This window comes from Argentina silus (genome assembly GCF_951799395.1).
Source record: "Argentina silus genome assembly, chromosome: 22".
In the NCBI taxonomy this organism is placed as follows: Eukaryota; Metazoa; Chordata; class Actinopteri; order Argentiniformes; family Argentinidae; genus Argentina; species Argentina silus.
In genome coordinates this window covers 5,923,372-5,950,931 of record NC_139676.1, presented here as the reverse complement: position 1 = coordinate 5,950,931, position 27,560 = coordinate 5,923,372, and the positions used below count along the sequence as shown (strand labels likewise).

General features: G+C 45.7%; 2 protein-coding genes across 3 annotated transcripts in view; both read right to left on the bottom strand.

Moving 5' to 3' along the window:
• Positions 1 to 18,206, bottom strand: part of slco5a1b (solute carrier organic anion transporter family member 5A1b) — a gene marked incomplete at its 5' end in the record, with an annotated part of 66,051 nt that extends 47,845 nt beyond the window's left edge. Inside the window, 3 exons of the mRNA XM_083694335.1 lie at positions 4,816 to 4,866; positions 15,955 to 16,092; positions 18,203 to 18,206. Of these exons, the coding sequence (XP_083550461.1) occupies positions 4,816 to 4,866; positions 15,955 to 16,092; positions 18,203 to 18,206 (193 nt within the window). The remainder of the gene's footprint in view (positions 1 to 4,815; positions 4,867 to 15,954; positions 16,093 to 18,202) is intronic.
• Positions 18,207 to 18,623: 417 nt separating this feature from the next.
• The window catches only part of esyt2a (extended synaptotagmin-like protein 2a), a 36,609-nt gene continuing 27,672 nt past the window's right edge, over positions 18,624 to 27,560 (bottom strand). Inside the window, exons 15-24 of one of the 2 annotated variants that reach the window (XM_083693907.1) lie at positions 24,652 to 24,714; positions 23,468 to 23,542; positions 22,949 to 23,035; positions 22,692 to 22,841; positions 21,991 to 22,379; positions 21,616 to 21,714; positions 21,242 to 21,373; positions 20,934 to 21,039; positions 20,709 to 20,758; positions 18,624 to 20,472 (exon numbers count right to left, since the gene is read on the bottom strand). In XM_083693907.1, coding sequence (XP_083550033.1) covers positions 20,427 to 20,472; positions 20,709 to 20,758; positions 20,934 to 21,039; positions 21,242 to 21,373; positions 21,616 to 21,714; positions 21,991 to 22,379; positions 22,692 to 22,841; positions 22,949 to 23,035; positions 23,468 to 23,542; positions 24,652 to 24,714 — 1,197 coding nt within the window. In that variant the 3' untranslated portion in view covers positions 18,624 to 20,426. The remainder of the gene's footprint in view (positions 20,473 to 20,708; positions 20,759 to 20,933; positions 21,040 to 21,241; positions 21,374 to 21,615; positions 21,715 to 21,990; positions 22,380 to 22,691; positions 22,842 to 22,948; positions 23,036 to 23,467; positions 23,543 to 24,651; positions 24,715 to 27,560) is intronic. The other variant, XM_083693908.1, reaches the window with a different exon arrangement.

The following is a 27,560-nucleotide window of genomic DNA, read 5'->3' as shown; positions in this document are numbered from 1 at the left end:
GTTCCTCATTTCCGTTGCGTCCATTACAATGAGCCCGTCCTCCGATGTCTACCTCCACCAGCCTCCATTGCAGCCTCCGCACATGCGGTAACCCTTTGCTTGGCGCCAGAATGTTGCTTCATTTCACTTCAGAAAAGTAAACACCGTTTCATCAGTGAAGCAAATGACAGTCTGGGGAATGAAGGTCATCTGGCAAAGCAAGATCTGTGTGTGACTGTACTGGTTCTGTCTTGTTGTAGGTCTTCACACACGACAGGGCCGACCTGAACCATACTGTGCTGGCTGGGATATTTACTTTTAACATAGTCCTGTCCAGCACTATTACAGCAGCTGTGGTGGATGTGTAACTCAGGCCAGCCCAGTACAGCTCAGCTCGGTTCGGTTCGGCTCCAGACTTATCCCTAATCCACACTACAGAGCTGAACCTATGCAACACTTGTTCCCAGGCTGTGTGTGTGTGTGCGTGCGTGCATGCGTGTGCGTATGTATGCATGCAGTGTGTGTGTGTGTGTGTGTGTGTGTGTGTGTGTGTGTATATGTATGCAGTGTGTGTGTGTGTGTGTGTGTGTGTGTGTGTGTGTATGTATGCATGCAGTATAATACATCTCGGTTTGGGTACTGTCAGCAAAAAAAAAAATGATGGAAACATCCATTAAAAAATGTACCCTTAAAATATTGTTTGGTATGCTCTTGAACGGCACCTACACAAAGTGACAGGTAGGGGGCAGTATATAAAGCCACCAGGACCTTGCCTCAGCCCTCCAGTGACAGACTGGGGGTCTTATCTCCCCGGCCAGACCCCGACCGCCTGCAGAGGACAGGGAATTGACAGTCATGAGACGGGAGAACACACTCCACTTGGTCAGTCTCGTCTCCCCCTCCTCCTCCTCCTCCCCTCCTCCTCCTCCTCCTCCTCCCCTCCTCCTCCCCTCTTCAGACAGAATGTCAGAGTGAAAATGTCAAGTCACTGATCAAGAGGAGGCTCTCTATCCTGCTAACCAGAGTCTGGCCCGGCCCTTGCCGTAAGGAGACGTGTTTGGGAGACGTGCTTTGAAACGGAGAACAGCCGCATCGCCTCCTCTTCATATAACGAAAGCCCGAGGGCCGCACTTCATTCACGAGAAGTGTGTTCGCTATCCTCAACTGTGAAACAGCACTAGAACTAGAATGACACGGCCCACAATCCTGCTCAAACCGACACCGATTGATGAAGAAATCGGTGGACATCTTTGGTGTATCTGAGGGGATGTGTCCGTTCTAGGAATTATAACTGTTATGGATAAATGTTATGGATATTGTTCTGCATGGAATACGTATACTACTGCCAAGAGGGAGATAGGGAGAGGGGGAGAGGAAGAGAGGGAGGGAGAGAGAGGGGGGAGAGAGAGAGAGAGACAGAGAGGGAGAGGGGGAGAGAGGGGGAGAAAGAGAAAGAGAGAGAGAGAGAGAGAGAGACAGAGAGAGAGAGACAGAGAGAGAGAGAGGGAGAACTGCTCTGTGCCCTAATAAGTGCCAGTCTGTCAGTCACACGCTGGACCACCTGACAGGGCAGTGTCACGTCTGGGTAACTTGACAACTACCATTAACCCTGGTTCACCACAGAGGGAGGGAGGGAGGGAGGGAGGGAGGGAAAAACAAAGGACAAAAGCCTAAGGTGAAATCACAGCATGTTCCAAGTGTCAGCCTGACCTAGCCTCACCCCTCCTTACCCCTCCTCACCCCTCCTCCTCTCCGACCTCACCCTTCCTCACCCTCCCCCCTCTGACTTTCCCCCTCCTCTCCTCACCCCTCCTCCCCTCACACCCCCGACCTCACCCTTCCTCACCCCACCCTCCCCCCTCTGACTTTCCCCCTCCTCTCCTTACCCCTCCTCACCCTCCCCCCTCTGACCTCATCCCTCCTTACCCCCCTGACCACACCCCCCCCTCCACCCCCTCACCCCTCCTCCCCTCATCCCATATAAAATCGTAATCAGTCACAGCTCCGACAACGAAAGGGAGTTGCCGCCGTACCCTCCGAGCATGCTGTTGCTAGGCAGCGCGTCAATCTGTGTGCGTGTGTGTTTGTTTTGTTTGTTTTTCCTGAAGGTTGACAACAGCGTTCCCTCCGGGGAGGCCTACGGCACACACACACACACACACACACACACACACACACACACACACATACACACACACACACACACACACACACACACACACACACACACATCACACATCACACCAGGCTTTCTGTCGTTGACGTTAAAACCATAGAAGACGTCTCGGATACAAATATCAAAACAAATGTGTTGTATAATCACATCATATCAAAACGCCTGGGACGTCTGGGACGCTGTGGCCATGTGGGGGTGATTCGGGGTGAGTCAGAGACAAGTGTAACCTTCCTCTTCAGAGGTGGTTGAGGAAAGGTGTGAGCAACAACACCTCTACTCCTCCTCTTCCTCTTCTCCTTCATCACCGCTCCTTCTCTCTTTCTCTCTCGTTTTTCTTTTCTCGTGCGCTTTATCTCTCTCTTTCTCACCCTTCCTCTCTCTCCCTCCCTCCATCCCCCCCCCCTCCCTCCCTCCATCCACCCCCACCCCCCCCCCCCCCTCCCCCTCCCTACCACCTCTCATCTATCAGATAGCCATGGGGTAAAGAGGAGAGCTGTAGGCTGTCTGGGTATAGTCAGCTACAGCGTGTACGTAAGCACAGGCGCAGGTGTCCAACCAAACCAGGTCAAGGGAAGCCAGACTGGATCAGCGCTCACGACAGTCACTCATTCCAAGAGGAGCCCTTTTAAAAAGTCCTCTTTGTTTTAACAGAAAAGCCATGATGCATGCTCCTCATTTGTCTATCAGACCATCAGGGTTTTTCTTTTTATGATTACGCCTAAAATACGTCAGAAATACAATGATTCTACACTCCAGGCATCTGAGAGGAAATGGAGTAAAACCGGCCTCCCAGATGACCTAAAACCGTATCTCTCTCTCCTCCTCAACTACACCTCCTCTGCATCAGCTGCTAAAGCTTCTTACTACCATTCTAAAATTCAACCCTCTGCCTCTGACCCAAGGAAACTGTTCTCCACATTGTCCTCACTCCTCAACCCACCTCCTCCCCCTCCTCCCTCCTCCCTGTCTGTGGATGACTTTGTCAGCTACTTTGAAAAAAAAGGTTGATGACATTCGCGGCTCTTTCTCTCTACCTCTCGCCAACACTGCTACCACTCCTCCCAAACCCACTGCGCTACACTCGGTCTCTGGTTTATCAGCTCTTTTCCCCCCCTCTCCCCTGATGATATTCAATGGCCCCGGGTCCTAGCATAGATTTGTTTTTCTTATGATGACTGATGTATAGATGATTCACTTCCTTAGACAAATGTACTTGTTGTAAGTTGCTTTGGATGACGGCGTCTGCTAAATGTCTAAATTGTAAATGTAATGTAATGTAAAATGTATGCTGTTCTATTCATTGTATTTCTATGGTCGTTCTAACCTGTGGAGCGACTCTAAGCCAAGAGAGGCTGCCGGAATCTTAGAAATAGAATGATTCCATGCCGTTCTATTCATTCTATTTGTATGGCCATTCTAACCTGGGCAGAGTACACCCATTTCCTACGCACCGCTCCCGTTGTGCCAAAAAAACCCGACACAATCTCTTCTGAATGATTCACGTGAATCAGCGGAGGAGAATGTGTTTCTCTGTGACTTACCTGGTTCAACAGAGGTTAAACACACACATACAGATAAGCTGGGAGTTAGGCCGCCTCCCACTGCAGTGCTGGAGTCGTGACAGAGCCAGCGCTCTCTCTCCTAACAAGGTCAATTATTCATGTGTGATTCGTGTAAGGAGAAAGCTGTTCATTAGGCTTCCCCTCTGTCTCGTCCCCTATTCCAGGGTCTGTCTCGAAGAAATAGATTCGATCTCAATGAGACTCTCACCTGGATCGATAAAGGTGGAATAGAAATAAAAAAAATACTATCTATCGCCGTAACAAAGGCGAGACACTCTCTCCTCTCAGTCCGGTTAATTCAGGTCATACCCAGGCAGGCGGGCGGGCAGGCAGGCAGGCGGGCAGGCGGGCAGGCAGGCGGGCAGCTGCCAGGCAGAGTAGCTACCGTAGACCAAACACAGACGCTACGCCCGCCTCCCTGAGCCCAAGCGTGTTGCGATAAAAATAGGTTCTCTGTGAATATGATTTTTCTTCTTTTTTTTTCATAGCACGGGATATTGTTTTTGCCACTATCCGACTTAGATGAGAGTGAGACATCTGAAAGGGCAGCTACAGAGACAGGAAATGAGTCAATTAATTCCGAGGGAGTGAAGTATGAGAGAGTGTTAGAAGCTCAGAGGAAGAGAGGAGGAGAGAGGAGGAGGAGGTAGTTTCATCAGCTGTGTGTTGTGACAGTGGGGTTCTCTTATCAATGGTTCTGTGGCCCACCTGTGCCTCCTTTTAATGGACTGGTCCTTCAACACTGAGGAGATGAGGTGCCATTGATCTGTTTGAAGTTGGTTGTTCTCTCCCTCTCTCTGTCTGTCTGTCTCTCCCTCTCTCTCTCTCTCTTTTTCCTCTCTCTCTCTCTCTCTCTCCCTCCCTTCCTCTCTCCCTCCCTCCCTCTCTCTCTCTCATAGTGAGATGAATGTCTTTAGATGATTAATTCATGGCTCTGTTGTACATATCCATTCAAGACTGAAGAGATTGTGCACGATTGATTTATACGGGTTGTTTTGTGTCTGTCTGACAGAAACTAATGTTAACATTCCTTTCCGAACTCACGGTAAAATCATTGATCAATAATAATCAATAATAAAGAGATTGATAAAAACTCACCATTGACACAGATCTCATAAGGCCTGCATAGCTCGTCTTCAAACAGACAACCTGATGGAAGACAAGAGAAAACAACAGATACATTGTTAGCACACGTGTTTGATACCGTTCCTTATTCCGTTCCGTGCATTACAATGAGCCCGTCCTTAGATTTCTATCTCCACCAACCTCCCCTGGGGTCCAGTATCTCAGCTTGTTGTTTGAAAACTCGTCTGTGTTAGCACACAAAGCTAAGACGTAGCTAGTACTCAAACCTAACTAAGACTTAGTTAGCACTTAAAACTAGCTAAGACTTAGTTAGCACCTAAAACTAGCTAAGACTTAGTTAGCACTCAAACTTAACTAAGACTTAGTTAGCACTTAAAACTAGCTAAGACTTAGTTAGCACCTAAAACTAGCAAGACTTAGTTAGCACTCAAACTTAACTAAGACTTAGTTAGCACTTAAAACTAGCTAAGACTTAGTTAGCACCTAAAACTAGCAAGACTTAGTTAGCACTCAAACTTAACTAAGACTTAGTTAGCACTTAAAACTAGCTAAGACTTAGTTAGCACCTAAAACTAGCTAAAACTTAGTTAGCACTCAAACTTAATTAAGACTTAGTTAGCACCTAAAACTAGCTAAGACTTAGTTAGCACCTAAAACTAGCTAAGACTTAGTTAGCACCCCAAAACGAATGCCCAGGCTTTAGCTCAGCTTGCTAACACCGCCCTATGCAAGACCAACAACAACATAAACACATAAACAGAGAGCTGTTATGCTGAGGGAACATTTGGGTCCGCCATCCTGGGGAAAAAAACACACAGCCTTCCAGAAACATCCATCAATAACACTACCGCCCAGCAGAAACTGGGACTGACTCCATCTCTGGCAAGGCGCTGCAGCGGGATGAGGGGTGGGAAGGTAGTTATATTTTACATTTCTGCTTACCAGGGATCTGGCAACTCATAGCACAGCACAAGGGACTTGGCAACTCACAGCATAGCACAGCTCAGCAGCTTCAGAACGTTTATAATGTAAATCTCTGCACCTGTCGGAGACCAGGGGGAGGAGGAAGAGGAGGATGGAGAGATAAGAGTGTGTGTGTGTGTGTGTGTGTGTGTGTGTGTGTGTGTGTGTGTGTGTGTGTGTGTGTGTGTGTGTGTAGGGGACAGGGGTGGTGAGGCAGGTGACAGCATCAAAGCCTGGAGAGGCAGGTCTAACAGTGCACAGTGTTCCATCCGTGGGGCAATTTAACACCCTCTTCACCCCCGTCTCCCCCGTCTCCCCCCCTCCATCAGAGGATTTATACCCCCTCCACAGAGTCAATTGAAATGCAGTATTCCATCCCTCTCCAGGCATGTGTGTGTGTGTGTGTGTGTGTGTGTGTGTGTGTGTGTGTGTGTGTGTGTGTGTGTGTGTGTGTGGACTGGCCCAGGGTAACTATGTCAGGTGGGAGGGGGGGCTTTAGGAACGCTTTAGGAACTCTGTGATGAAGGCCATTTACATATCAGAAACACAATGGTGAGGTGCAACCAGAAAAGACAAACTTCAAAGACAAACTTCTGGTTTCTATACTTCTTAGATACTATCTTCTACACTTTATTCAATGACTTGAACAGCAATGGCCCTATGAATGAATACCTTTGATGTACTTGGGACCAGAGGGTCAGTGCATGGTGTACAGACAGTTGTCTGAGGCCCTTGCAGTATTTCTGAGAGTTTCATCACTCTGGAAGAGCTGGTCTCCACGGCAGCCTGTTGCTGATCTCATCCTGACACATTTAGATCAGTTTCTCGAAGATGTCCTGCATGACCACTGACGCATTCTACAGTACATCACACTATGCACTCTATAGTACACTAGAACACTTCTATAGAATACTTCTATAGAACAGTATAACACTTCACTAGAACACTAGAATACTTCTATAGAACACTATAAAGCTTCTGTAGAATACTTCTATAGAACACTAGAAAACCTTTATAGAATACTAGAATATTTCTATATAACACTAGAAAACATCTATAGAATACTAGAAAACTTCTATAGAACACTAGAATACTTCACTAGACCACTAGAATACTTCTATAGAACACTGGAATACTTCACTAGGACACTAGAATACTTCACAAGACCATTAGAATATTTCTATAAAACACTAGAATACTTCCATAGAATCCTACAGCATCCTCATACATGACACCCACCACCGGTGACACATTCCATAGGACACGGCCTCATCCTTCAACATCACACCAGCAGTGACACATTCCCCAGCACACTCACCCTGGGTTCCAATTAGCACTCTCTGACAAGCCAGAGGAACGGAGAACGGAGACACAACGGGAGCAGTTATATAAACTGTCTGACACCTTTTTGCTTTCACTGTAAAGTGTTAACTTTCTGTTTTCCTCCCCCCTGGCCTCTGTAATGGTAATGTGACTGGTGACACACACACACAAGCGTGAGCACACACACACACACACACACACACACACACACACACACACACAAGCGCACAAACACACTTTAGACACACACACACACACACACACCCAGACACCTTTTTATCATAGGCCTGCTGACGCTCTGCTCCTTATGCTGATGCTGGGGGTGGACTGGCTGGCTGGCTGGCTGACTGGCAGTGCATTGTGGGGGCGGCAGGGGAGAAGGCAACGATACCCAAAACAAACATCAGGAGGGAGGAGAGCGTGTTTCGCATACTGATACAGCTAATGGGACTGGTGGCGCGCACACACACACACACACACACACACACACACACACACACACACACACACACACACACACAGCTAATGAGGATGCAGGCAACCTCAGGGGAGAGAGAGAGAGAGAGAGAGAGAGAGAGAGAGAGAGAGGGGGGTTGCGGGGGAAGGGGGGATTCTAAAGTTGAGGCAACATGACTCATAACTTATATCATAAATAATCATCAACTTTGAGTTTATTTAGCGGCACACAAAATGAAGAATAAACATCCCAGTTCTATCACACTAAACCATTTATCCATAGTCAATCTGTCAATCAGTCAATTATATACTATTATATACTATATATATATATACTATCTATCAGTACATATGGAATGAGAGGTTTAAATTGTGGTATTTTCTTGACAAAACTTAACTTAAAAACTTAATAAATCATACAGCCAAATTAATCAATACGATTGTAGTGTGTGTGTGTGTGTGTGTGTGTGTGTGTGTGTGTGTGTGTGTTCCCCGGATGCTCTCTTCAGTTATAACTCACCGTTCACTCAGAGACCCATGGGGAGAACACAGTTTGTCCATGTGGAAAATTACATCTCTGTGGTGTTAAAGACATTAAATGTCTCTTAGCTTACTGGGGCATCGACGATTCTGCCTCATACGACTTACTGCTCACTGCACTGTAGCTCAAAGTGTTGATCCTGTTGGTTAGATTCAGTACAGTAGATACAGTATGTGTGTAGATCAGGGGAGGCTGGTGGAGGTAGAAACCGGAGGACGGGCCCATTGTAATGCATGTAACGGAATAAGGAATGGTATCAAAACCATGTGCTTGATACCGTTCTTCATTCCATTTCATTCATTCCAATAATAATAATACATTTATTTTGTATAGCGCTTTTCTCAGTACTCAAAGACACTAAATTCAATGGAGATAGATAGATAGATACATGAAAAGTAAAAGAAAAGCACAGTGAGTAAAAACAATGCAAAAAATAGTTCAAAGATTAAAAGCAAGTTCAAAAAGATGGGTTTTGAGGGATCGTTTGAAGGAGGAGAGCGTGCTGGATTCTTTGACGGGCCTATAATGATGCTTCCAATCACAATGAGCCTGTCCTCCGATTTCAGCCTCCGATTTCATAGATTCTGGATTCTGATGCAGTGCTTTTCCTTTATTTCCATAACGCTAGCTTCCTTTAATGAACGGTGTATCTGATGTCACCACCGGATCATGTGCTCGACTGCGATGTGATTGACTGCCGTGTCTTGATTACGTCCCGGGTCACGATGTCATATCCTCTATCAAGTCTTTTGTTCTGAATCACACGCACGCACGCACACACGCACGCACGCGCGCACGCACACACACACACACAGTGAATACCATTTTTTTTATGATCCTTGAAGACTGAACGTGGTTGGAAATGAACATGAACACACCTACAGTACATAACATACAGTACACGGCCTAATCAAGAGATCAAACACTTCATGACATATACTGTATACTGTATCTCTTTCATGATACAGATTATTGTACCCAATGCTGTCACATTCATAAAGCTAATAAAGTTACATACAAACTCTATACAATTCCTCCATAACTGATAAGATTATAGGCCTAACCCAGTTTGAGCAATTATGGGCGCTGTCTATCAGCCTCAGGAAGACCCAGAGACATTATATAGAGACATACTGTACAGTATACAGTATCTGTATAGGGGAGGCTAGTGGAGGTAGAAATCGGAGGACTGGCTTTTCGAAATGCATGGAATGGAACGAGGAATACCATGGTACCATTCCTCATTCCGTTCCATGCGTTACACTGAGCCTGTCCTCCGATTTCTACCTCCACCAGCCACCTCTGGTGTGTATATATGGTTCTCTACATGGTAGAGACTAAAGGGACTTTCCTGACCAGCATCCCATTGACACCTAGGTCAGAACCTACCCTAACCATAACCCCAACCTTAACCTTAACCTCAACCTTAACAGAATGTTAATACATTTATATAGCTTGTCATATATGCTTTCAAGTCCATCTATCTGTGACTATGGCTCTGGGAAGACCAATAGGGAGGCAACAGCAAGAGTGGTGTAAAGCAAGGGGAACTCTGGGAAGCCGTAACCATGGTGACGATCGAACCCACTGTCAGCAGCGCGTCTCCCTAGGTTTGGTTTGACGAAGATCAAAGGTTGACAGCAGCTGGCCTCAGCCCTCAGCCCCAGCCCCTCCCCATCATAATTGTGACATGACATTTAAGATGCTGTGAGTCTGTACATGTCGTCGTTGTGAAGTGGATTAATAACAGTAGGCATCTCTGCCCCTGAGGACCGGCCCTGTTGACAAACCGTGTCAGACTTTGTTACATTTCTCTGATATTCAAAATGGCCGCCTTCTTGTTCTCAAGACGTATACAGTACTATAGGTCTGGTTGCATAATACTAAGGAGAAAGCCATTCCTTATAATACCGGAACTACTTTTTCAAGTGGAACTACTTTACTGGAACTACTTTCGCCAGAGTGTAATAATGGAAAACCCTCCACAGCTGTTAACAGTCCATCTCTCTGGTCACATCGTAAAGAGCGCTTTTCTCGTTCAAAACAGAACACAGATAACAGAATCGGTTGTATTTTAAATCAGTCAACTCGCGTTTCATCTGAGCCAAACTGCCGCTGAGCGTCACTCTGTGGGTTTCATGGCCGACGGCCTAGCGAGAGTCGAACAGGTTGCAGAGGCTCTGCGGGCCAGTAAGAACTGGACATCGGGGGAATGGATTTTTCAATCAGCCTCACCCTGTGAGCAGAGAGCACTTCTCGGACTGTGGCTTTAACGCCGCTGGGCCAACATGGCTGTTCTACAACCTGTCCTGCTCTCTATCGCACAGCCTACATTTCCCACGATGCCATCTGGTCCGCTCAGCTGTTTCCTGGAGGAGAGGACCCACGCGCGAGAACACAGGCTATGTTCGGAAACACACTTCCTGACTATTAAGTATGCATAACAAGTACGGGTGGCGAGGAGAAACAGCAGTATTGTTGGAAGACTAGGATACCATAGGACTGCATTATACATACATACTCATCCACGGAGGCTGGTGGAGGTAGAAATCGGAGGACCGGCTCATTGTAATGCATGGAACGGAATAAGGAATGGTACCCGGCATGTGATTGATTCCATTCCCCATTCACATTCATTACAATAATCCCGTCCTCCGATTTCTACCTCCACCAGCCTCCACTGATCCTCATGCAGTATGCAAGTTTCTAGTGTGTAGTATAGTTCAGCTAATGCAGTATGGCATCCTGGTCTTTCAAGCATGTACAGTACTTGGTGGCCATTCATTCTCAATAAGCCCAGTAAATCGTATGGAAGGCCATGTCAGACCCAGCTACACTGCCACCTTGAAGGAGGTGGCCTCCCAGCTGCCTGTTCACAATCACAACTCACATCCTCCGTGGGCTGGATAACCACCAAACTAGGGGGAGTCTGGCGGAGGTAGAAATCGGAGGACGGGGGCTCATCGTAACGCACGGAACGGAACGAGGAACGGTATCAAACAACAAGAGTGAGTCGGTGAGTCACCGCTTGTACTTCCTGAACTCTTGATCAAAAGCTAATTGGCTTGAAAGTCACTTGCGTGCGCCTGATTTACAATGAGATGAGGAGATACACTGTTTAGCATAGTGGTAAACTCAAAGAGACACTTACGCTTGTGGCTCCTTCTAAAGTAATGAGTTGTTGCTGATGCCAGAGTCCCTCATATTGAGAAGACACTTGGATCAGTTCCCCAGAGACAGAAGGCAGAGGAAAGAGAGAGAGTGAGAGAGAGTGAGGGAGGGAGAGAGAGAGAGAGAAAGAGAGAGAGAGAGAGAGAGAGAGAGAGAGAGAGAGAGAGTGAGAGAGAGAGAGAGAGAGAGAGGGAGGGAGAGAGAGAGAGAGAGAGGGAGGGAGAGAGTGAGAGAGAGAGAGAGAGAGGGAGGGAGAGAGAGAGAGAGAGAGAGTGAGAGAGAGAGAGGGAGGGAGAGAGAGAGAGAGAGAGAGAGAGAGAGAGGGAGGGAGAGAGAGAGAGAGAGAGAGAGAGAGAGAGAGAGAGAGAGAGTGAGAGAGACAGAGGGAAGGAGAGACAGAAAGAGAGACGAAAGAGAGAGAAAGAGAGAAACAGCGCATCGCTGCCGTATCCATAGAGACAGTGAACAGACATCCTATTGTTTTTAGAGACGCCTCGTCTAATGTTAACAGGATTAAAGTGCTAGGTGAAAGTCAACGGTGCGTAACTTCCAGATTGACCATTTTAGAGAGGAGCAAGGAGAGGGCTTTGGAGCAGATGTTGCAATATATTTTATTTTGTTGCACCAAAAGCCCAATCAAAAGGTGTGCTCCCACAAAGCTTCTTAAATTGATTGTAATCCCCCCCCGCCCGCCCCCGCCCCCCGCCCCCCGCATCCACCCCATCCAACGCCCTCCTGCTTTCATCCTCATCACCCCCTTCTCTCCTCTCATCCTTTCATCTCTCTTCTCCCTTTGATCTCACACATCCTGTAACAATATAAAACACGAGACTTTCCCTGAGGTGTGGAGCAGAGGGAGGCTGTCGAAGGGAGAAATCACGTCGGGTTTCACACCGTTCCTCATTCCCTTCCACGCATTACAATGAGCCCCGTCCTCCGATTTCTCCCTCCGCCAGCCTCCCCTTGGTGTAGAATGTGGACCCGCTGGGTAGGAATCGTCTTGTTCGTGCGCCATGAGCTTCATTAGCCTGCTGAGCTAAAGCCTCACCCGCAAGTCTTCAGGTCTCAGGCCGTTGTCTGTCTGAGGACAGACAGCACGACTCCGTCCATGCCGGAACCGGGGTGAAGCGGCGCGGTGTTTGATACCGTCCCTCACTCCATCCCACGCATTACAACGAGCCCTCCGTCCTCCGACTTCTACGATAACGACACCTGACGTAAGAAGATGGTCTCCGGCGAGATGACTCATCACACTGGCTTTCGTCTCTGTTACAGATTACAGATTCCTCTGATTTTTTTCCACAGCTCACATATGAAAAGGCTGTTGACATGTACAGGATGTTGATGGGGGACATCTCTTTGCTGGGAAGGCTACAGGTGATGTCAGACTCAATAGGCGTCAGGCGTGCCCCGAAGCAACCGAACGATCAACATGAATTAAAGATGGTAATACCCGTTGCTATGGACACAGGCGCGGAGGCACGCATGGGTCGACCTTCTCCGTGTCCGGGTTAATCGTTTAGATATCTCGTTATTATTTATTTTTTTCTGTTTCCTTTTCGTGTTAAGTGTTTCAAGGCAGGCTTATCACATCCATCGCAGCAGGAAGACACTCGCAAATTGTAAAACAATTGGTTTGATTGCTGGCTTACTGTCTTCCTGTCAAAACTTGAATTATCCAACTTTAAAGGTGCAATATGTTACATTCAAGCTTTCTAATGTTTGTAATTACTAGTAGCAATCAAGGAATGAAATCCCTTGAAATAAATATTTCATTTAGGAACACTCCTGAAAAGCACTTTCTAAAATGGAGTGTCTAGGGGCAACACTTGGTTTGTATACAAACATGTTGTTACTGGCCTGGGGTGTTCTAGGGGAGTGGACTCAACGATTTTCACCTTTCTGTCTCTGGTGGCTACCTCTTCGTGCGTGCATGCAGAAACACAACAGCTAATGTCCTAACACTGCAAGTCCATGTCAGGGGGTTATATTATTATGATTAAGGAGGATGTTGTTGTTTGGAACTTTGGAACAGAATTTCGCCACAGTGACCAGAGATGCCAGATTTCCAACAGCCTTACGTCCAGCTCCTTTAATTGAATGTTGAATTATTTTGGAACACAAAACTCAGAGTGAGAAACTAACTGTGAACTGTGACTGAAAGAGTTTTTGGGTTTAAATGAGAATTGTACAGTCGAGTAAAGAATGCCTTTTCTTACATAACTTAAGAGGAGATACAACAAGCCCAGGTGGCATTAAAATTAGGTTCATTCAAGCAGGTGAGTGAAGTCTAACCAGCTGCTTCTGACAGCTGCCTCTTACCCACATGAAACGTAACAGCCGAGTAAGCAGGGCTCCCCTGAAAAATAGACATTCGTCTCAGCATTCGTCTCAGCGGGACACACCTGTTCAAATCAAGGTTTCATAAGAACATGGCATGGGTTGATTGACATCCTGGTCTCTGCCGCCATCAGCTTCCCTCACAGAGAGGAAGAGAGAAACAGACTCTGCTGTTGTGCTGTCAGCTGATATCAGCTGGAGCCAACCGAAGCTAGAGATGGAGACTCTTATCATATCCTCATATTTATTCATTTATTTATTTATTTGACATTCTGGTGACAGGATTAAACCCCTGGAGATGCATCGCCTCGTTGTCAACGGGCTCCTGTATGAAATCACAGCATTTAAATTAGCAGGTGGAAAGAGATTAAAAACACCAGAAATTGTAATACTATTATTTACTACTATAAAAATGAACACTACGACTATTGATATTCCAACTAATGAATGGATGGATGAATAAATGGATGAATGGATGGATGAACAAAAGAATGAATGAATAGATTAATGAATGAATGAATACATGAATAAATGAATTAATGGAGTATGAATGACTGAATTAATTAATTTATGTTTGTCATACCACCAGCATGGCCTATCCCATATGGGATTATATTACCCGCTATCAGATACCAATAAGATATACAAGTTTGTTACTCACAGCTCAACATCACATATATGACATGTATAGAATGTAAGACATCCATACTCAAATAACCTATGCCAGAAGCACATATAGGCACCAGGGGAGGCTGGTGGAGGTGGAAATCGGAGGACGGGCTCACTCTAAAGCATGGAACGGAATGACCTCTACCTCCACCAGCCTCCCCTGGTCTCAGCAGGAGACTCCATTTCAACTCACCGGCTCATCTGTCCCCCATTTTACCATTCCTCATTCCATCCCATGCATTACAATCAGCCCATCCTCCGATTGTCTACCTCCACCAGCCTCCCCTAATAGGCATATCAGTCTCCCCAGCTCCTCAAGTACAAATCCACCATTAAACAAGCCTGTATGCTGGGCTGTGCCAGAGGAGAATGAAACCTTAAACCTTGATTGTGTTACCTCTGGGCATCCGTCCAATGTGGTGGCAAACCACTCCATCAGCTACCAGCAGAAGCTACCACACTGCCTGCATATTATATCCCCTCATGCAATAAAAGTGATGGGATACGTTGGTGTGTGTGTGTGTGTGTGTGTGTGTGTGTGTGTGTGTGTGTGTGTGTTTGTGTGTGTGTGTGTGTCCACCACACTGCTTGAATATTGTATACCCTCATGCAATAAAGGACTGTGATACAATGATGCAATTATGAAATATGCAGATTGCAGTGTAATATGATAAACCTGTACAAAAACCAATACCAAAAGTGTGTGTGTGTGTGTGTGTATGTGTGTGTGTGTGTGTGTGTGTGTGTGTGTGTGTGTGTGTGTGTGTGTGTGTGTGTGTGTGTGTGTGTGTGTATGTGTGCCACTAATCAAACCCACCGTTTACTGTGAGAAAGGGTGGTAAAAGTGTACATCGAACAGACAGTATCGTTTTTGCACATACGGTGTAAGAAAATAATAAGTGAATGAAAAATACAATTAAAAAAATCATACAAATATAATGGAATTAAATGGCTCTATCAGGTTGTGATCCTCATGTTTTGGTTTTCCTCGCAGGGAGCTGCAGCCTATTTCCTGGTCGTCTCTAACACTATCGGTTATGTAATAAACGGAGGCCTCGTCTTTCTATACGTCTCTATAAGATTTTCCGGAGCATCTACATACAGCGACTGTACGCTATGTACCGTATAGTGACTACGTATCTCATCTATCGATACTGTTCTTTGATTTTTCTACATTGAGCTGAAAAACATATACAGTACATACATTTCCTCACCGTCAAAGCAATGTTGGAAGAAGATCTACTGATGGCTACTACTATCTACTCTATCTTCAAGAGATCTCTAATTCCATTAGAACATAAGGACTCCGTGCTGATTATGTATTAGAAATTACCCACAGCTGTACTCCGTAACCTTTTGCTCTGTGAATTAGTTTTTCGAAAACATGTAGTTAGCTATTTTTAGATGCATGTTATAGAGCCGAGGGAATGTAAACAAAAAGATGTAAGATGCTCCTTTCTTCAATATTGTTTCATGAGCCTATGTAATCCCATTTCCTTTGATATTAAATTTGATTATAACCAAATCCCCCCCCCCCCTCCCTCTAGTGAGAGCTATTCTCGACTGCTGTGGTGCCTTATAAAATATTGACACACACACAGTTCCAAAATAACCGGTTGTGCGCCCGATGCCAGCTAATACAGTTCAGCTCTCACACATTTCCAAATGAAAGGTTGTCGGCTACTCACCGAATTTCCTCTGTGCCGTGGCGAGAAAATCGGTTTGGGAAGCGAGGAGGACGAGGAGAACGCACAACGAATCCATGTTTCTCACTTGATGTTCTTTAACAATCCATTTCTTAACAGTTGGTTTCGTTGCTTTGTCCCCTCGAAACGGATAGAAAGACAGGGGATGAGGAGAGTCAGTGTGAGGGACTAGAGATAGAAAGAGGCAGGAGGACCAGGAGAGGAGGAGGAGGACAGGACAGGCAGAAGGATGCAGGGCGTTTCAGTCAGACAGCCAAGCTCCTCCACGGTTCAGCACTGGGAAGGAACAGCAACCTCGCTCTCTCTCTCTCTCTGGCCCCTCCTCGGCTGACGTCAAGAAAAAGCCCGACGCCAGAGCGCACCATCGAGCGCGCACCTGCTTACTGTACCTCCATGGTGAAATGATGAAAACAAAACGTATGTAAACAATACAGTGGGATCTCTCTCTCTCTCTCTCTCTCTTTCTCTCTCTCTCTCTCTCTCTCTCTCTCTCTCTCTCTCTCTCTCTCTCTCTCTCTCTCACACACACACACACACACACACACACATTTAACACTTATTGTGCTGGGATCTAATTGAATTGTGATGGATATAGAAGGTACATTGTATTACTACTTTCACTTTGATGGTCAGTGGAGGGTACAGTATGTACAAATGAAGGAAGATGTAGTGAATAGCATGCGCAAGCTATAGAATAGAGTATAGAACGTTATGGTGTTATAGAATGTGCCTATAATAAACAGCAGATAAGCTACCTTCAGTAAAGCCAACATTGTATGTACAGTATGCTACAGGGAAATGTTTAAAGTAATCTCATTATCCAGCCTTGGAAATCCCAGGGTACACTCACTCTCTCTTTCCCTCTCTCTCTCTTTCCCTCTCCTCTTCTCTTTCCCCCTCCGCCTCTCTCCCCCCCTCTCCCTCTCCTCTTCTCTTTCCCCCTCCGCCTCTCCCCCCTCTCTCCCCCCTCCCTCTCCTCTTCGCTTTCCCCCTCTGCCTCTCTCCCCCTCTCTCCCTCTCCTCTTCTCTTTCCCCCTCCGCCTCTCTCTCCCCCCCTTCTCTTCTCTCTCCCCCTCTCTATAATACCCCAGAGCTGGGCACCCCCATTCATCATTCCTTGACAGGTGACAGCCCCACAGGTTCTATCAGACAACAAAACATCACATCTGTTCATATTACAGCATCGTGGCTCGGTGTTATAATTCTCTATATCAAGAGGATTATTGGGTTCTAGAACTACAGAACACGACTACTACTACTATTACAGCTTGTGTTCTAGAACTACAGAACACTCCTACTTGTACTGCCTTGTGTTCTAGAAGTATATAACACTACTATATTGTATTCTAGAACTACAGAACACTACTACTACTAAAGCTTGTGTTCTAGAACTACAGAACACTACTACGAGGAAAGCTTGTGTTCTAGAACTACAGAACACTACTACAGCTTGTGTTCTAGAACTACAGAACACTACAAACAGCTTGTGTTCTAGAACTACAGAACACTACTACTAGTACTGCCTTGTGTTCTAGAAGTATATAACACTACTATATTGTATTCGAGAACTACAGAACACCACCACTACTAAAGCTTGTGTTCTAGAACTACAGAATACTACTACTACTACCACTACAGCTTATGTTCTAGAACTACAGAACCCTCCAACTAGTACTATCTTGTGTTCTAGAACTACAGAACACTCCCACTCGTACAGCTTGTGTTCTAGAATTGCAGCGCTCCATGTGAGCTGAGATGAAAGGAGTAAAATAGTTTGATTTGAGAGATGTGGCTCCTTGACCCCAACAGCCGGAGGCAATCAGAATGTGGGTCAGAGGCGGTGAAATCCAATCTCACATCTGATGAGTCAGTCATCACCAACACTGATACACCATTGACAAACAATGACCTCTCCAATACTGACACATTTATTATAATTTCTGAAGGCACAGCTGTGGCTTAATGAGGCACCACATATGCAAATGGTTTAACTTTTTTTAAGATGGCATACAGCACTGTATGGAAACATACTCTCAAACACACTCTTCGTGTCAGCCCTATGCAACTGTAACCTACATACTGTATCATCTAAAGCAAGAATATTAGACCAACAACACACACTGCGTCCCACTTCTCCACCCTGCTCCTGAAGTATGCACTTGTGTACTTGCCCACATGCATTTAAAAGCGTACGATTGGTCTACGCATGGCCTTTTACGCCAATCCTTACCCATCTAGACCCACGTGGAGGAGTACACAAGTGCACACATCAGGGCGTAGTGTAGAGAATCAGAACTTAAAGGTAGACTCTGGGAGATGGCATCAATGGGGAAAGGGGACACTACCAGAGACAATTTAAAAAACAAGAGACAATCATGCATGTCTACCATTGATCACATCTTTACTTACTCCAAATATATAAATATAACAGTTGCTGTGACTTCCTGGCATGATGTCATATCCCAGAGTCTACCTTTAACCACTGTGTAGTAGCACACAGCAGAGCAGTGATTGATATTTTGCTCGTGTTACTACAAGTGTACACTAGGTGGCACTATAACTCAACATGGATGACAAAGCCTGAATCTGGTTCAACTGAAAACCGTTTAGTTAAAAGCCGGACAGTAAGAAATAACTCCACAAAGCGAAAGTCATATATACAGCTTGTTGCTGCGCGTACAGCAAAAGCTCTTTATTTATTTAAAAGACATGAGGAGACATTCTCAAACATGGAAACTGTAAAAGCTTCTTTTATACTTTGAAATATCTGAATAGTGGATCTTTAAGGCACAAGATAAAGAAAGTACATGGAGAAGTCAACGCCGGTGCATAACAGGAAGAGGAAGTGGACTCCAGAGACAGTTTTCATTGGATGGCTTACATAGGTACTATACTGTAGGTTGGTACGCATACATCTTGTTTAAAAAAAGAAGAAGAAGAAGAAGAAGAAGAAGAAAGACAAAATGGATAGAAGTGGGAAAACAATGAACAAGTGATACCGAAGACAAGCCACTATAGTCTAGTCTAAACATGGTACAATCTAAGATGCTTTCCAATATACTTAGAGTAAGCTTCATGTGATAACCAGATCAATAAAGATCCTAACAGTGTTTTCGTAGTTGTGTGTTATAGATATCGGTGACAGAACTCATAAACGGTGAACCCCATAAACGTAAACCAAAACAATCATAATCAATTCTTTATCATGTGATATTTTTTTTTTGTGTTTGTTATGCAAGCAATACATGTTGTTGAATAAGATGTGCATGCTGAAATGTGTTCATATAACAACAGAATTAAGACTGATATACGTACAGTATATTGACGACAACGAGCCATGACAGAGAAATATACATCATCCATAGAAGATCGTTCCCCTGATTTCAGATTTTGGGGAAATCAGAAGCCACAATGAATTGAAGAAGTCTGGAATATGACTGTGATAATATGATCAGCTAAGCGATGTTTCGGTTAGTAACTGTTGCTAAAAGTACTTTACGTCAATAAAAAAAAAAAAAAAATATGCAGAAAGCAAAATAGTGTGCAAACATCCGTACATATTTGGCTTAAAACCCACATAGGAGATAAAATGAAATACTTGTCTCTTTGGTGACCCATTCTACTTGGTACACGCTTGGTAGGTTCTCAGGTTCTTCTGATAAAGTTCAAAGTTCAACTTCTGAGACTGGAAAGTTTGTTGATAAATCATAAAAATGAAATGGTCATTTTGACCAACAAGCGAAAAAAACAACAACAACCCTTTCTTCTAACTTAACACTATGATATACCTTCTCTATTCTTCTTATCATTGTACATATTTACATTATCATCATGTTCATCTCCCCCATAAAAACAAGGCAGCCACAGCCGCAGCGAGAAAAATATATTTTGTTACAGTCGTCAATCAATCATTTTCCTTTTTTTTTTTTCCTTTTTTTTTTTTTAAAACGAAATTTCTTTTTCATTCGTTTCGACGACCACATACTCCCTTTTCTTTAGTCTGTATTGCACTGAATTCATTCTTAAAGGGGTTTGATAACATTGCGACCGAGGTGTATAAATGAATATCAAAAGCTTTGTACAATTACGAGTCATGTTAATAATAATGATAATAATATATTAAAAAAGAAAAAGAAAAAAAAGAAACAACTCAAAAAAGATTTGCCCTTCGCATGGGTTTAAAATGCAACTTTAAGGAAAAAGGCAGTTAACTTGTGTGTCTGCTTTGCTCCAGATCTGATGATTTTGGAACCGGGAGTGGATGAAGACGCATAGAGTTAGAAACACTAGAGGGAATAAGATAATATGTGCATACTCTAGAGATATAACTCTGTGGCGAGGAGCTCCTCTGGTCTTCTCTCTGGGTTGTTGTCTGTCCTAGAACTTAGAATGAGCATTCTAATAAACGACTAACACTTAGAACACATTCTAATTCTATTTTGGTTCTATGATGTCTATAGCTGGGGTTGTTTTCTCAGACCGTCCTCACTCAGCTCATACCTGAGGGAGAAGACAGAGGAACATACTAGAACACCGCAGAAATAATAGAGACACGTGAACATACTCCATGCATTCTTTCAGAGTTACCGTATGATACGAAACAATAAGAATGTCTCTCTCGGTACAGTATGCAAACAAGTGAACAAGACTGCATTTCAAAGTATTGTTGTTTTTATTATATAATAAGTTATTTCTATAAGTTATCTAATAAAATATCAACGTTATTTTTGGCTTACCATTGTGTCCATCCCTTGGCAATGTCCTCATAAGTCAAGTCCACCAGCACCTGACAGAGAGATATAGACCGGGTTAGGGAGGAGAGAGGAGAGGAGAGGAGAAGAGGGGAGGGGAGAGGGGGAGAGGAGAGGAGAGGAGGGGAAAGGGAGGAGAGGAGGGCATAGCAGAGGAGAGGGGGGGATGGGAGAAGAGAGGAGAGGAGGAGAAGAAAAGAAGTGTCGTACCTTTCCCAGCAGCCCTTTGTGTTTGGAGAGCAGACCTCCTCCGTTCTTTACCGCTACGTCCAGAGTCCTCCTGTGAAGCTCCACGATTGACACACTGAACTCAAATCTGACACACACACACACACACACAGGCAGGCACACACACACACACACACAGACAGACACACAGACACACAGACACACACACAGAATTAAAGATGAAAGTAGAACAACTGTGGATGAAACTGATCGATGTCCTCCATAGAAACCCTGAAGGGAGAGACTGCCCTGGGATGTCAACAAAGACTGTAGAGTGTTCTAGAACTCACATCTGGTCATAAACAGGGTTGAGGGTCTTCTTCTGTGTGTGAGTTTTTCTCCTCCCGGACCTTCTCTTGTCAGGCAGGAGGTAGAGCCGCACGTACGGGTCGGAACCACTCTCTGTGAAAGCTATCAGGTTTCTGTAGAGGCAAGAGGTCAAGAGGTCAAGCAACCACACTGTATCCCACCCATTCAGTTGACACAAGACAAACTAACTCACTAACAACCCAAGAACTTAGTTTAACCGTGAAAACGGCTGCATAACATGTGGTCAAAGCAAAAGTGTACAATTTAAACTGAAGTGAACATAGACAGAGAGCAGAAATCGAAATGGTTGTGAGCCGAAAGTGTGTGTGTGTGTGTGTGAGCGTGTGTTCCTTACCTGCAGGAGTGCAGCACCACGATGAGCTTGTTCCTCTGAGAGCTGTGTCTGACAGTCAGCTGGACCTCTCCCAGGGGGAAATGACTGGGGCCTGACCCACTGGACACACACACACACACACACACAAACACGTTAGGCTTACTGTTGATCGCAAGCAGGAGTTCACATTATTAAATCATTATGATGACAACATACATTACAATAACTAAGAACCATGTATGCCCAAGTTATGTGTGTGTATTTCTAAAGTAGTAATGTGTTGGAATGTGATTGGGATGTGTGTGTGTGTGTGTCTGCCTGCGTGCATGAGTAAGTGCACGTGTCGGTGACTACAAGTGTGTATGGGTGTATGTGTGTGGTCCGTGTGCCCTTTACTTCTGCAGCTGGCGTAGCCTCTGCTGCAGCTCCTGGGTGGCGTAGGGGTTGGAGATGTCCGAGGCGATGCTGGGGGTCGACTCCTTGTGGTGTTGGGCCAGGTGCTGCTGGGACCCGGAGATGGCCAGGTTGGAGGTGCTGCGGCCTGCCGCTGCCAGACCCCCGCCCGCCCCCGCGGGGCTCCCCGACTCGTCCTGGAGCTCCTGGGTGGAGGCGGCCGCCGAGGGGGGGAGGTTGTGGCGGGACCCCGACACGGAGGGGGGGTCGAAGGGTTCGGAGACGGAGGGGCGGGTGGAGGACGCGGGGGTGGGGTTGCTGGTGCTGGCCTTCCGGACCTGGACCGCGGAGGACTGGTCGGACGCGGCGCTGAGCTTCTCCAGAGACAGGACCTGGTACAGGGGTGGGAGAGAGTTAGATGGACCTATCAGAGGAGAGGGAGAGAGTCAGATGAACCTATCAGAGGAGAGAACCTGAGCAGAGACACAGAGGGAGGAGAGGGAAATCAGAGGACTGGTTCATTGTAATGCATGTGTGTTTAATACCATTCCTCATTCCATTCCACGCATTACAATGAGCCCATCCTCTGATTTCTACCTCCCCCAGCCTCCCCTGGTGGACATGTAAGCTCGAAGAGAACCTGTAAGAGAGAGAGAGAGAGAGAGAGAGAGAGAGAGAGAGGACCATGTCTGGTGTTTTCCTACCCTGAGGGCCATCTTCATCTTGAGGGTGCAGCTGGGTCCAGAGTTCTTCAGGGGGAAGCGTTGGTCCAGGGTCATCTCCTCGGCCTCCAGCAGACGGGCCAGCGGCAGGGTCAACGTCCCCAGGGAGCACTCGTGTTTCTCATCCTTCACCTGACGACGGGGGACGGAGGAGGACCACAACACACAACGGCTGTCAAAACCAGCCCAGGAGGTTCACGTTTACACACACACACACGGACACACACACGGACACACACCTCGACCTCCAGCTCCTGACTCTTGGGGTTGTGGATGAGGAAGGTGAAGGCCTCTTCCCAGACAGGTTCGTTGGTCTTGTAGCGTGTCTGGTGGGAGAGAGGGTTGTGTTACAGTCAAGACAACAACCAGGAAGACACGTATGGAACACGCATGTAGCAAGGCTGCAGTTTATTACATATTTGAGGTGAATCATGTGATATTCAAATCTAGTGGTTGGGGACAGTCAAAAAGGTGTGTGTGTGTGTGTGTGTTTGTTTGTGTGAGTGTGTGTGTGTATGCTCCTGCCTGTGTCTGTGCTCCTGTCTGTGTGTGTGTGTGTGTGTGTGTGTGTTTGTATGCTCCTGCCTGTGTCTGTGCTCTTGTCTGTGTGTGTGTGTGGGTGTGTGTTTGTATGCGTATGCGTGTGTGTGTATGCATGCATGTGTGTGCGCTCCTGCCTGTGTCTGTGCTCCTGTCTGTGTGTGTGTGTGTGTACACTTTGGTTTAAACGTTAAAGGTTGTTTCGATCTGGACCTTACCTTGCTCTCGAAGGTTTTGTGTCCGACGGTGAACTGGACAAAGGGACTGGGGTCGCTGCTCACCTTCTTACCAGACTGTCAAACAGAACCAACCAAAGTTAAAACATGGAACAGCGCCCTGTCAGGTGACTGTCTACCGTTTACTGTCATATATGTTCACTTAGAAAGTCACGAGCATCCAAAATGTAGAATGGCAACTAGATTTCTGAAATATAGACTCTGTTAAAACTGAATATACGTATGTATGTTGTGTTTATAGAGTCTAATATCAGGCCATAAGCAGTATGTGAAAGAAAAAATCATATCTAGCCTAAATTGGCAAAAATATGGATTCATACTTTCGCATCAGGAGCGAAGGAGTGTATAATAGTCACATAAATCTCATAAGCACCACTCCATGACACCAGAAAAGAGAGTTTGGAGATTAGAAGGGAGAAAATGCTGACAAAACTAATATCAGGATAGCTTGTCTCAATGCAATATTAATGATGTCATTTGTTAACAGTTGTTATTGTAAAGACATGGCAGTTTTTTTAGTCAACAAACGCAATTAGTAGGTTTTTTGAGTTTTTCTTTTTTTAGTATTTTTTTTTGGAGTAGTTTGTTAATGGACTTCACAAAACAAGGAACCTAAATGGACATGCGAACGCTCCAGTGGTCTCCTGCAGGAACACAGGGCCAGGGATCCAGGTATGGTAACACAGCAATATGTCTCTGCAGGACAAACTACAATATACGCTACCGTATCGTTTATGAAGAGAGAAACTTCATAACGTGACTGTGAGAAGGCCGTCTTATGGGAAATAGCTGGAGTAGAATACTGTATACAGTCAATTACTTTACACATGTTCAAATGATCTTTTAACAACAAACATGTCTTTTTAATGGGAAAACGGTCCTCGAACAACAGATCAATACTCCACTAGCGTGTGTAGTGTAACATGCAGTCTAATAATACCAATTGCAGTGTGTGTGTGTGTGTGTTTGTGTGTGTGTGTGTGTGTCCGTCCCTACTCTCCGTCTGCCTGCCTGTCTGCCTGCCTGCCTGCCTGTCTGTCTGTCTGTCTGTCTGCCTGCCTGCCTGCCTGCCTGCCTGCCTGCCTGCCTGTCTGTCTGTCTGTCTGTCTGTCTGTCTGTCTGTCTGTTTGTCTGTCCGTTTGTCTCTGCATGCTGAGTTACGTTACCTTGATGGCTTTACTGACAGAGGTCTTCTTCAACCCGGCTTGGTTGAATTCTAATGGATTGCGCTTGTTTTCCCCAGGGCAGGAGAGAATGAAACACACACCAAACCAGGTTATTAGGACAGGCACATGCAAGGAGGAGGAGGAGGAAGAGGAGGGGGAGGGGAGGGGGGGGGGGGGGAGGGGAGTCGGAGGAGGAGGGGGGGGGGGAGGGGAGGAGGAGGAGGGGGGGAGGAGGATGTGGGGAGGAAGAAGATGGGGGGGGGGGGAGGTTAAATCACGGGAAGAGTGACGGATGATGAAGGCGATGAAGACCACACAGGACACCACCAGGACACCAGGCGAACACAGACAAACAAACAAACAAACAACAACAAAAACAACAACATGGTTGATTAGAAGGTCCCAATTAAAATCATGAAGAACGTTGGACGAACGTTGTCCCCAGAACGTAATGACGGGGAGAAACAGAAGAACATACAAACTAGAGAGAGAACAGTCACAGACAGAGGTGACTGAAGATAACAGGTGTGAGATGGTACTGATGGACATGGAGGATAAAGTTAGGATAATACTACTCATAATTGGGACATTCGTAACGTTTTTTTGGGGATGTAAAACAGCGACATTCCAGACAGTCATCATCTCTTGATGGGTAAAAATGGAGTGGAGCGGTTCCCTCGATGAATATATATATATTCATACAACAACAGATACATGTCTGAAAAACAACAAATATATCTACGGTACAAATGAATAACGTTCATCCACAGAGTGAAACATTTCATTCGGTACGTGGTAGCATATCTTTGTAGTCTGGATGATTAGCAACCGTTGGTTCTGCGTCTTCAGAGATACCATTCTTGTTGTTGTGGAATACACACCTCTGCAACAATGTGAACATGTCTTGACAAGTCCAGTCACTGGTGACAGGTGTAGTACAGTGGAGGCTTGTGGAGGTAGAAATTGGAGGACGGGCCTCCGATTTCTACCACCGCCAGCCTCCCCTGGTGTAGTAGTGTATGAAAGGCTTCTAGACTAAGCACTGTGGGAGGAGGGAGGATGAGTTACAGGGTATTGTTGGGAGTCTGGAGATGTTCTGAGATGACTAGTCATGCCTGGAATCTGAGATGACTCGTTATGTCTGGAAGCTGAGAGGGACGTCCATGTTCTACATGGAGATAACCGGGGCCCATCAGGGGTTGCATCTCAAAAATGTATCTTTGATTCCTCACATCCTTTCTTCTCCCCTCCTTTTCAACACACATTGGAGGAGAAGGTCCTGGAACCCAAGACGTTCTCCTACAATGAGTTTTGAGAAGGAAGGAAGGATAGAGGAAACAAGGAATCAAGGAAAGACTTTTTGAGATTTGGAACATAGAAGGCCTATTGATTCTGGTGCTGCCTCCCAGTGGCCAAGCCTGGCTAGGGCAAATATAGAGATAGAATACTATCTATCCATAGACATAGAACATTAGATGGGCTGATGTCAAAGTATCTTCTACTGTTCTATTATCTATGGTTCTATCTCCATGTGTGTATGTGTGTGTATGTGTGTAGCTTGGGCATGGGGAAGCGTAGCTGTGGTGTGTGTGTGTGTGTGTGTGGTGGGGGGGGGGGGGGGGGAGCAGGATGGAGGAAAAGCAATCCACAGAGAGGCCTGTGTATAAAGCCTCGGTCTTCCTACTGTCTATGTAAAGACATTGTCTCTGTGCATCGACCTATCATGACCCAAGTCACGTTCTCTCACTAACGTCAACTAGGTTGCATAGTTATGGCTGACGGCCTCATTTACCACCTGCCGTGTCATCGTCAAATCACTGTATGTCTTATGCCTGTATCCATGATCTAAAAACATGTTAAGGATTTCATACATGCATAGGAGGCAATCAACATGCTTGTCGTGGCATACAAGTGTTTTTTGGGGGGAGTTTTTTTTTTTTTTACATTATTGTTTTGAATGGCCATAACAAACCAAACATCACACACACACACACACACACACACACACACACACACACACACACACACACACGGATGCAAAACGCCAGAGGACTCACAAACAGGGTCCTATACAGCGAGGCGGTGTTCTCACAAAACACCAGGCCAGAAGCACGGCGTTCCTTGAGGTAGCCAGACCCCAAGTTCCCCTCGAAGACACTCTTCAGGGGGGGAGGAAACGGAGAGAAGGAGGAAATAAAGGAGAAGAAGAAGAAGAAGAAGAAGAAGAGGAGGAGGCTGAAAAGACAGATGAAGTGAAGCCCGTCTGCCTATGCTAGTATTAGCATATAAATTATGTTTTGGTGTTTTACAACATGTAATTCTAGGAAATATTGATGGCCTTGGTTCCACAAGTAATATGTAAGTAAATATAGAAAGGTACATTTATAACAACTTCCAGTCACATACAGCATGCTTGGGCATACTAATCAGTGTGTGTGTGTGTGTGTGTGTGTGTGTGTGTGTGTGTGTGTGTGTGTGTGTGTTGAGGTGAGAGAGTAGTAGCTCTGTGGATGAGGTAAACATGAGAGGAGGGGAGGCAGAGAAGAAGGGTAAAAGTATGGGTTTGGATCAGGAGGCCAGGCAGAGGAGGAGCGAAGGAGAGGTGGAGAGGAGAAGAGGAGGAGGGGACAGGTGAGAGAGAGGCGGAGGAGGTGAACCCACTGGGGCGTTCAAACTGACTGACAATTCACACTGCCATCCAAAAAGGAAAGCTCATTCAACCACTGACAAGAACCATTTCCAAGAAGTTACTTTCCTCTTCTCCAAATTAAGTGACCACACATTAACTTCGGGGGGGGGGGGGGGGGGGGGTAGGTTGCTACAGCTTGACGTTCTGCCCAATTTCGAGCATATAGCTCTAGGGTGGAGAACTAAAACCAAAGTTCCCTTCCGGGAAAAATGATCTATAT